Source organism: Felis catus, chromosome D4 (assembly GCF_018350175.1).
Source record: "Felis catus isolate Fca126 chromosome D4, F.catus_Fca126_mat1.0, whole genome shotgun sequence".
NCBI lineage: Eukaryota > Metazoa > Chordata > Mammalia > Carnivora > Felidae > Felis > Felis catus.
This window is the reverse complement of record NC_058380.1, coordinates 58,203,623-58,215,686: the sequence shown is the minus strand read 5'-3', so window position 1 is coordinate 58,215,686 and position 12,064 is coordinate 58,203,623. Positions and strand designations below refer to the sequence as shown.

At 37.9% G+C, this 12,064-nt stretch overlaps 1 protein-coding gene across 10 annotated transcripts in view; it reads right to left on the bottom strand.

Moving 5' to 3' along the window:
- Nucleotides 1-12,064, bottom strand: part of MELK (maternal embryonic leucine zipper kinase) — a 218,945-nt gene that overhangs the window by 158,040 nt on the left and 48,841 nt on the right. For all 10 annotated transcript variants that reach the window (XM_023242451.2, XM_045043374.1, XM_045043373.1 and 7 more), the window contains exon 11: nucleotides 1,145-1,231. In XM_023242451.2, coding sequence (XP_023098219.1) covers nucleotides 1,145-1,231 — 87 coding nt within the window. The remainder of the gene's footprint in view (nucleotides 1-1,144; nucleotides 1,232-12,064) is intronic.

The window sequence follows — 12,064 nt, the reverse complement described above, 5'->3', positions numbered from 1 at the left end:
AATTTTTGCTTAAGTCTTTACCTTGCAAATTAGGAAAGAAAAAAACAAAACAAAACACAAATCAGAGACAATGAAAGACAGTACTGAACCAGGAGCAAAGTTGGGCTCAATCCCTGCCTATCAGGTTCGATTATACTGGGAGTCAACTATGAGTGCCTCCATCTCTAGGAAAAAACACATGTGTGATCTAGAGATTAAGCTTCTGAAATAACTTGATAATGATTTCATGGTATTTGCTTCATAAGCTTAGGGGTGATGTGGTGCTATGGAGTTGCTTTCAGGTAAGAAGAAAGCTGCTTTGTGTTTACCTATTCCTACAGGAGAATCATAGTTCCATGTATAGAATTTCAAGTAGTAAAATCAGAACTCTGTCAATTCTCTGTGGACTAGTTTTTTCTATTTCTTTATTTTTTTTCCCACTGTAATTCTCTTTAATCAATGTCATATTTTTTTATTTTAAACTTTATTTGAGAGAGAGTGCACATGCATGGGGGGTGGAAGGAGGGAGGAAGGGGGAGAGAAGGGAAAGGGAGAGGGAGAGGGAGAGGGGGAGGGAGGGAGGGAGGGAGGGAGAGAGGGAGGGAGGAAAGGAGGGAATCCCAAGCAGGCTGCATGCTCAGCACAGAGCCTGATGTAGGGCTCGATCCTATGAACCAAGAGATCATGATCTGAGCCAAAAGCAAGAGTCAGACCCAAATCAATGTCATTTTTAAAGAGGATCTCCAGGGGCGCCTGGGTGGCTCAGTGGGCTGGGAGTCCCACTTCAGCTCAGGTCACGATCTCGCAGCCAGTGAGTTCGAGCCCCGCGTCGGGCTCTGGGCTGATGGCTCAGAGCCTGGAGCCTGTTTCGGATTCTGTGTCTCCCTCTCTCTCTGACCCACCCCGTTCATGCTCTGTCTCTCTCTGTCTCAAAAATAAATAAACGTTAAAAAAAAAATTTAAAAAAAAATAAAAATAAAAAAAATAAAGAGGATCTCCAGCAGACATGAGAAAAGAATTGAGTGGAATAGTTACATCCATGACAAAATCATAGGTCTGAAAAACGCTATACTATTTTCCATGTACTTTATCAGGATATTTCTTTTATCAATAAAGAACAATAAAACAAAAGATATTAGTCTCAAATTCATGTCATATTTCTTACCAATGAAATTAAATCCTCCATTGTTTGCCTGTTATTTCTGTGATGTACAGCTAGTTCTGTTACACAATCTTCATCAAGGTGAATAAGCTACAAAAAAATACAAATTTTATTAACAAAAAATTGTAAACATATTTGTTTTTAAACTTTTTAAACTAGCAAAACTGCCTTGTAAAATCAATGCCAATATGTAAAAAAACAGGAGTTCGTCAAATTCTTCAGTAACAATAAACATTCTCCAGAATTTTTTAAGATATCAACAGATGACAATAAGCAGTTCAAGAAGAAGAGTTCTTTCCCAGCCTTTCACATTCCATCACCATGTGATCGATTGCTAAAACTGTTATCTAGCCAAGGCCCTACATGCTCCTTCCCTACATGGTAAGGCCAGCATGGCATCTTCAGCAAAGAGCATCTAGGCACTAAAATCAGCAGCTACACAACAGACTGGTCAGAGTGGCTCAAACTTGCAGTACAGTGCACTGTGTTTGGGTTCCACAACAATCCAAGAAGCCCTTGTGATGGCGCCATAGGTGATACACAATCACCATTATGCTGAAGGTACTAGCAAAGCATGATTTAAAAAAAAAAAAAACAGCCTCTGTACAAGCTTTATTTTGCTTCAGGATAGAAGTTATCCAAGTATGCTGACCCATGCACAAGGGGACAGAAGTAGGTTCTGAGAACCAAATGAGAATCACTGAGAACCAAAAGGCCAAATGGGCCTAGACTGGACCTGGAACAGGAGTTCAGGAGATCACAGTGGAAGAGATTCAAAGGAATGTAATTTTAAAGTCATCTTCTCCATGTACGAATTCTCTTCACAGCAGTCCCAATAAGTGATCTCTCACTTTCTGCCCTAGCCCTCCTCTCCAGGGAACAGGGATGGCTAGCTTCTCGCACCTGTCCCCTAAGGTCTGTCTCCCTATGATCTGTATTTGCTGTGAGTCCATACACTCTTACAGCTAACAGGCTTTGGAATCAGAAAAACCTTGGTTTGAATTGTGAAATCATTAAATAACTGTGTGGCCTTCAGCAGGTTACTATACCTCTCGGAGCATCAGTTCCATCATCTATAAAATAGAAATGGAACTTTGTCTTGCAATACATACAACATACGTGGAATGCCTAGTACAATACCTAAACAGAGCAGACTCTCAAAAAGTGGTTAACTAATTTTACTAACAATCATAATTTTACTTCCTCTTTGGTGTAAGAGCTTTTCAGAAATTTGAATATTCCTATTATAACAATATTTCCTCTTCAAGTTTTCTCTTTTCCACTTCCTTTAACCACCATTCCAATGATTAACGTCCCTTACCATCTTGGCCCTTTCTTTAGATCACACACACACTAGGTTGTCACTGACCCTCAGTGTGAAGTGCTGAGAACCAAACATAGTATGCCAAGAGAGGTTTGCCCAGCGCAAAGCAGAGCAATATCATGAACCTTCCCTTGTTCCGGACCCCACACTTGTAATAACGGACTCAAGAGAAAGTCATGCTGCCATCATGAAAATGGAAGAACACTAGAAACAAGGTTGTATAAGCACAACCTCATGGGCTACAGAGAATGTGGAGACACAGAGGCTTATACTAATGGCTCTATAAAAGTCCAAAATGCTAAGGTAAGTTTTCACTGTATTGCTTTGACCTTAGCAGTTTCCCCTACTATAGATTCCCCCTTCAGGAAGGTCCCAACCTCAGAAGCCCAGACACTTTACCACCAGTTGGGCATCTTCTTTGACACCAGTTGATGCCACCACTGCTCAAATGAGAAGGAAAAGATTTCTGGGGTTCCCTCCATAATTGTAAGTTACTATCTTAAAAACAAACAAACAAACAAACAAACAATCTTTCTCTCTCTCCCATAGCCTCCTACTTTGTGCCTTTACCACAGGTGTGTGTGGGAAAGGAGGGAAGGGTAGGAAGAAGGTGCTAGCTTCTTTACTGGACTCTTGAACTGGAACGAATGAAGAGTGTGGTAGACAAGACATCAAGTCTTAAAACTATGGCTTGTCTAGGGGCACCTGGGTGGCTCAGTCAGTTAACCATCTGACTTCAGCTCAGGTCACGATCTCATGGTTCGAGAGTTTGAGCCCCACATCGGGCTCTGTGGAGCCTGGAGCCTGCTTCAAATTCTGTGTCTCCTACTCTCCCTGCCCCTCCCCAGCTCACACTCTGTCTGTCTGTCTCTATCTCTCTCTCTCGAATATAAATAAACATTAAATATATAGATATGGCTTGTCTCCAGCTGGGTTTTCCAAAGAGGCTCAATACTTTTAGATGGTCCCAGGCTTACAATGGTTCAACTTATGACTTTTCAACTTTACAATGGTGCAAAAGTGATACACATTCAGTAGAAACCATACTTCAAATTTTGAATTTTGATGTTTGCCCAGGCTAACAATATACGGTATGATCCTCTCTGTGATGTTGGGCAGCAACAAGCTGTAGCTCCCAGTCAGCCACGTGACCACATAAGTAAAGAGCCAATACACTTACAACCATTCTGTACCCATATAATCATTCTGTTTTTCACTTTCAGTACAATAATCAACAAATTACGAGAGATATTAAACACTTTATTATAGGCTTTGTGTTATATGATTTTGCCCAACTGTAGGCTAATGTAAGTGTTCTGAGCATGTTTAAGGTAGGTCAGGCTAAGCTATGCTGTTCAGCAGGTTAGGTGTATTAAATGCATCTTCGACTTAAGATATTTTCAACTTACGACAGGTTTATTGGGGTGTAACCCTTTAAGTCAAGGAAGATCCGTACTCTAAATTCTCAGCCACACGGACTCAAGTTAAATTAAGTACAAAAATGAATACCAAAAGCTAGCCAATTATTTTGGATTATCCGTGCCTACTACATTTCCTGTTCAGTAGGGCAGAAAATGGAACTGAATATAACTTCTGTTTGATACAACACTTGGGTACTAGAGTTATGTGTGAAAATGATAGAAGGAGATCATGCATAGAGTTATAGAATAGCACCTATACATTAAATATCCAAGTAAATCTGAATTATTTTTTATAATTCACTCTTGACAAAACATAATAATGAGGGAGAAAAAGCAAATACTTTGAAAAGCAACAATAAACCCTTATAGCTCTTCTGTATATAACTCATTTGATCCCTGAAGCAATACTATAAGGCAGGCGAGACAGATGAATGACACAACATGTAAAGGCACTCTATAAAGGGGAAAATATAACCCAAATATACACAAGAGACTGATGTTAGAATACCCACATTAGAGGTGAGAAAATACTCAGAAAAATTCCTGTGATGTACCTAAGACTGGCATTTTTCATTCCTAGCCCAGAGTTTGTTCTGTCACACCACAGTACCACCTCTCCATGACGCTGCTCCAATAGCTATTTCAACAGAAACCAGATGCATGGCCTGGTCCTCATCACAAAGGCCACAGCTATGCAGGATGCAGGCCCTAAATTTGAATTATTTGACCTACCAGATCCATTTCATTCTGGAGGCCTTATGTCTAGGTTCAAATCCTGGTTCTACACTTATTAATTGTTTGATCTTGGGGAAGTTACCTTATGATTCTGTGTCTCAGTTGCTTCATTTGCAAAATGGGGACAACAATACTATCTACTTCAGAGGGTTGGTATGTGGATTAAATGAGTTAAAAGAGTTAAAAACACAGGGGCGCCTGGGTGGCGCAGTCGGTTAAGCGTCCGACTTCAGCCAGGTCACGATCTCGCGGTCTGTGAGTTCGAGCCCCGCGTCAGGCTCTGGGCTGATGGCTCGGAGCCTGGAGCCTGTTTCCGATTCTGTGTCTCCCTCTCTCTCTGCCCCTCCCCCGTTCATGCTCTGTCTCTCTCTGTCCCAAAAATAAAATAAAAAAAGTTAAAAAAAAAAATTAAAAAAAAAAAAAAAAGAGTTAAAAACACAAAGCCATAGAATATCACCTGACTCTTACAGGTAATACCCTAAGGGCTCTGTATTACATTGTGGTATAATACACAGAGAGTTCTTACTATAATAGCACAGTATATGATTATAGTAAGTATTCAGTAAAAAACAATTACTATACTAAGATATAAGAAAATTTACAAATTCTTTGAACACTCAAAACTATATATTTTACTTTATACTGCACCCAAATTTAAAATAATTTTTGTGTTGGTGAAATCAGAGACCTTCTTCATTCAGGCATCTGTTCTACTGCAAGTACAGTGGATCCTCTATTAGGATTATGGCTGAGAAGACATGCAAAGCCCTCCCACACATGGAGAAACAATGACCCCCAATGGTTGAACACAGGCATTTGCACCACCCACTCCATCCACCTCACAAGGGGCGCATCCCAGTTTCCCCACCCTGCTACTGCACCGTTCTCACACCTGCACGCTCTGCTTTTCTTAGGCTCTCAGTGTTGATAGTTGTTAGAATGAAGTTGCTGCTCAACAACCTAACCTTACACCCAAAGGAGGTAGAAAAAGATTAACAAATGAAGACTAAAGCCAGCAGAAGGAAGGACATAATACATTTTAGAGCAGAAATAAATGATCTAAAAACTAAAAAAAAAAATAGAACAGATCAATGAAACCAGGAGCTGGTGCTTTGAAAAATATTAATAAAAGTGATAAACCTCTAGCCAGACTGATCAAAAAAAGACTCAAATAAATAAAATCACAAATGAGAGAGGAGAAATAACACCACAAAAATACAAACAATTAAAAGAGAATATTATGAAAAACTACATGCCAACAAATTGGACAGCTTAGAAGAAATGGATAAATTCCCAGAAACATATAAACTACCAAAACTGGAACAGGAAGAAATAGAAAACTTGAACAGACCAATAACCAGCAAAGAAAGTGAATCAGTAATCAAAAACTCCCAACAAACAAAAGAGCTGGACCAGATGGCTTCACAGGAGAATTCTACTAAACATTTAAAGAGTTAATACCTATACTACTCAAACTATTCCAAAACATAAAAAAGAAAAACTTCCAAATTCATTCTATGAGGCCAGCATTACCCTGATACCAAAACCAGATAAAGACTCTACTGAAAAAGAGAACTGCAGGCCAATATCCCTGATGAACATAGATGCAAAAATTCTCAATAAAATACTAGCAAATGAAATTCAACAATACATTAAAAAAATCATTTACCACAATCAAATGGGATTTATTAGTCGGTTACAAGGCTGGTTCAATATTCACAAATCAATCAACGTGACACAGCACATCAATAAGAGAAAGGATAAGAACCATACGACCAGTAGACACAGAAAAAAGCATTTGACAAAGTACAACATCCATTCATGATAAAAACCCTCAACAAAGTAGGTTTAGAGGGAATATATCTCAACATAATAAAAGGCCATATATGAAAAACCCACAGCTAATATCATCCTCAATGGGGAAAAATGAGAGCTTTTCCTCTAATGTCAGGAAAAAGACAAGGATGTTTACTCTCATCACTTTTATTCAACATGATACTAGAAGTTCTAGCCACAGCAATCAAACAACAAGAAACGAAAAGGCATCCAAATTGGCAAGGAAGAAGTCAAATTTTTACTATTTACAAATGACATGATACTGTATATAGAAAACCCAAAAGACTCCACCAAAAAACTGCTAGAATTGATACACGAATTCACTAAAGTCACAAGATAAAAATGTACAGAAACCTGCTCCATTTCCATACACCAATAATGAAGCAGCAGAAAAAGAAATTAAGGACTCAATCCCATTTACAAGTGCACAAAAACGCATAAGATACCTAAGAATAAACCTAACCAAAGAGGTAAAAGACTTGTACTCTGAAAACTATAAAATACTGATGAAAGACATTGAAGAAGAAGACACAAGGAAATGGAAAGACATTCCATGCTCACTGACTGGACAAACAAATATTGTTAAAATGTCTATATTACCCAAAGCAATCTACACATTTAATGCAATCCCTATCAAACTACCAAAGTATTTTTCACAGAGCTAGAACCAACCCCAAAATATGTATGGAACCACAAAAGACCCCAAGTAGCCAAAGCAACTTTGAAAAGGAAAGACAAAGCTGGAGACATCACAATTTCAGACTTCAAGTTATATTACAAACCTATAGTAATCAAAACAGTATTTTACTGGCACAAAAACAGATACATAGATCAATAGAACAGAAGAGAAACCCCAGAAATGAATCCACAATTATATCTTTAACAAAGCAGTAAAGAATATCCAATGGGAAAAAGAATGTCTCTTCAACAAATGCTATTGAGAAAACTGGACAGCGACATGCAAAAGGATAAAACTGGACCATTTTCTTACACCATACACAAAAATAAATTCAAAATGGATTAAAGACCTAAATATGAAACCTAAAACCATAAGAATCCTAAAAGAGAACACAGGCAGTAACTTCTTTGACATCAGCAGTAGCAACTTTTTTCTAGATATATCTCCTGAGGCAGAGGAAACAAAATCAAAAATAAACTATTGGAACTACATCAAAATAAAAAAGCTTCTGCACAGCAAAAGAAACAATCAATAGAACTAAAAGGCAACCTAGGGAATAGGAGAAGATATTTACAAATGACATATTCTGATAAAAGGTTAGTTTCCAAATTATATAAAGAACTTACCAAACTCAAAACCCCCAAAAATGAATGATCTAATTAAAAAATGGGCAGTAAAAGGAATAGACATTTTTATAAGGAAGACACACAGAGAGCCAACAGACATGTGAAAAGATGCTCAACTCTGCACATCATCAGGGAAATGCAAATCAAAACTACAATGAGCTATCACCTCACACCTTTCAGAATGGCTAAAATCAGTAACACAAGAAACAACAGGTGTTGTCAAGGATGTGGAGAAAGGCGAACACTTGTACACTGTTGGTGGCAATGCAAACTGGTGCAGCCACTATGGAAAATGTGGAGGTTCCTCAAAAAGTTAAAAATAGAACTACCCTACGATCTGGCAATCACACTACTAGGTATTTACCCAAAGAATACAAAAATACTAATTCAAAGGGATACATGCATCCCAATGTTTATAGCAGCATATAGCCAAATTACAGAAAGATCCCAAGTGTCCATCAATTCATCAACTGAAGATGTGGTATGTGTGTATATACATATATATATATATATATATATATATACACACATATATATACATATATATATACACACACATGCGTAAATATACACACACACACATATACATATATACAATGGAATATTAGCCATAAAAAAAAGAATGAAATCTTGCCATTTGCAACAACATAGTAAGTCAGTCACAGAAAGACAAATACCACATGATTTCATTCATATGTGGAATCTAAGAAACAATGAGCAAAGGGAAAAAAAAGAGAGAGAGAGAGAAAGAGAGAGAGAGAGAGAGAGGCAAACCAAGAAACAGACTCTTAACTACAGAGAACAAACTAATGGATACCAGAAGGGAGGTGGGTGGGGGGATGGGTTAAATAAGTGATGGGGATTAAGAAGTACCCTTGTTTGATGAGCACTGGGTGCTATACGGAAGTGCTGAATCACTATGTTGTACACCTGAAACTAATACTACACTATGTTAACAAACTGGAATGTGAATAAAAACTTAAAAAAAAAAAAGAATTAAGTTGCCTCTCTAACTGCATTTGCTCAATAAATACTAAAGATGTCCTGGAGGACTGAAGGGAACATGGAGAAGAAAAATGTTAGGAGCTGACAGTCATAGGAGAATCAGAAGGGATTTCTAACAGTGGGCAAACTAGTAAGAAGAAGCTAAAAACAAGCTTCATTTATTTTTCCAAGACCAGGTAGCCACTGGGAAGAGTATCTGCATGTACTAAGGTGATTACTCCAGAAAGCAAATACCTCACAGCTGTACCAAGTCCATACTGTGACATGTCTGAGAAACATCCAAGCTATTCTGTTGACCCATGCACATACCCCACTACGCTGCCTAAGTTTGAGCTGATTATCAGAGAACATGCCAAATTATCTGAAAAGGCCATTAAAATACTTCTCCTTTAAAGTATTAAAATACTTTTCTAACCACATACCTATGTGAGGCTACATTTTCTTCATATGCTTCAATCAAAACAACAGAATGCAAAACAGACTGAATGCAAAAGCAGATACAAATCCAAGTGTCTTCTATTAAGTCAGACTTAATCTGCAAAGATGTAAAGCGATGCCACTCTTTCAAATTTATTTTTTAAGTCATTATTTTTCATTTCTTGATTTCCTTATCTATACATAGGGGATAAGAATTGTTTGGACTTAGAATGGCACACCTTTCATAGTGGCTCCAGGCTTTGCCAGGTGGCTCACTTTGGTGACTGGGATATAAGCAAACATGATGCAAGCAGAGACTTGGAAAATGCTTGAAAAGTATTAGAGCGTTCCCCCTTTCTTGCCTCTTTTGGAATCCAGCCACCATTTCAAGAAGCCCCAACTAGCCTGCTACACACAATGCAGCCCCACAAACAGCCAGCACAAACAGCTGATCTTCTGAGTAAGGCTTGGACCATACAGCCACAATTAAGTCACAGGTGACTACAGACACATGAGTGACCCCAGGTAAGACGGGTGCAAGAACTGCCCAGTTGAGCCAACCCAAATTGCTGATCCACAAAATTAGAGGTTATAATCATTTTAAGTCACTAAATTTTGAGATTTTATTTTACATACTAATAGTTAACATCAAAGCACATATCCTTTCGCAATAGTCACATTTTTGCCAAGTTCAAGTTGCTATTGGTTAAAAAAGACTTAAATATTAATATAATGATAATTATTTAAATAGCTCACATATATATATTTCATATATATATTAGACTAGTTCTCAAGGTGTAGTCCACAGACCCCTTGAGGATCTCCAAGGTCAAAACTATTTTTTATAATAATACTGTTTTTCATTTTTCACAATGTTAACATTTGCAGTGATGGTGCAAAAGCAATGATGAGTAACACTGCTGTGCCTTAGTACAAATCAACGCAGTGGCACCAAACTATACTTAAATACTATATTCTTTGTCATGCACTTACAGTTCAAAAAAAATTTTTTTAAGTCAGTTTCAATTAAGAAGATCATTAATGTAGGACGCCTGAGTGGCTCAGTCAGTTAAGCATCCGACTATTGGTTTTGGCTCGTCATGATCTCACGTTTCGTGGGATCAAGCCCCACGTTGGGCTCTGTGCTGACAGCTCAGAGCCTGCTTGGGATTCTCTCTCTCAGCCCTTCCTCAGCTTATGCACGTTCTCTCTCTCAAAATGAATAAACATTCAAAAAAAAAAAAAAGAATATCATTGATGAAGCAGTAAAAAGTACTAATTTTATTAAATCTTGGACACTGAGTACATGTATTTTTTACATTCTGTGTGACAAAATGGGAACTGTGCATAAAGCACTTATGTATACCAAAATATGATGGTTCTTAGAGGAAAAGTGCCTGTGTAACTGAGTTATGAGTTGAATTACCTGTTTTCTTCATAAAACACCATTTTTACTTGAAAGAACAATGGCAAACTATAATTATTTAGACTTGGGTATTTGGCATTTTCTCAAAAATGAACAAAATGAATTTGCCACTTCAAGGAAAACAAACTGACAGTATTTGCTGCCAATGATATAATTTGAGCTTTCAAGCAAAAATTAACATTTTGGAAAATCTGTATCTGCCACTATTAGTTTAACAGCTTTCCAAATCTTAAAGACTTTTCTGATGAGATCAATAGTGATTTTAAGGAATGTGATTCTGGGGTGCCTGGATGGCTCAGTCGGTTAAGCATCCAACTCTTGATTTCAGCTCAGGTCACAATCTAACGGTTTGTGGAATCGAGACCTGCATCAGCCTCTGCACTGACAGCACAGAACCTGCTTGGGATTCTCTCTCCCCCCTCTCTCTGCTCCTCCCCCACTAGCATGTGCGTTCTCTCTCTCTCTCTCTCTCTCTCTCTCTCTCTCTCTCTCTCTCTCTCTCTCAAATCAATAAACTTTTAAAAAAAAAGGAATATGATTTTTTTCTAGTGTATGATTGAAAGGTGTTAACATTTGGAAGATATGCATAACTCAGTGAACCAATAGTTTCCAAATGACCAATGCATAATATTACATGAGGAAGGAATCCAATGGACAGACCGATGGATTTGAATGGAACAGAGTACGACAGCTTCATTGATGTGCTTTCATATTCCACAATCAACTAACCTTTCAGAAACTACCAGTTGTCAAGTTTTAATGGACTATCACAGAATATCCCTAATTATCTGAAAAAGTTTTTAAAGTGTTTATCTCTTTTCCTAGTACATATCTGTGAGGCTTTTTCTTCATATGCTTCAATCAAAACAACATATCAAAACAGACTGAATACAGAAGCAGATGACATCCAAATGTCTTCTATCAAGCTAGACTACAAAGAAGCTTGCAAAGATGCTACTCTTTTCGCTACATTTATTTTTTAAGGTTATTTTTCAGAAGATATTAATTTGAGACAAAATATAATAGGTTTGCTGTTACTTTTAAATGAATCAATCAATAAATATTAAGAGTATAAAGGAGTCCTCTGGCTTAAAAGTTTGAGAACCACTATAACCTCATAACTACTCTGGGAAGTAGACAGAACTGGTTTAATCTGCTTTTTATAGACAAATAAATAGATTTGGCAGAGTTAGGCAACTTGCTTTGGTTTCCAGAGCACTGTTCACAATCCTGACTACAGGCAAGAAACACATGGAAGGCTTTAAAAATATCCACTAATTGTTCTGGGATGGGGCACAGGCATTTTTTTTTCCTAATATTTCTTTATTTTTTTTGAAAGAGACAGAGAGACAGCACAAGCTGGGGAGGGACAGAGGGATGGGAGACACAGAATCGGAAGCAGGCTCCAGGCTCCGAGCTGTGAGCACAGAGCCCAACACGGGGCTCGAACTCAC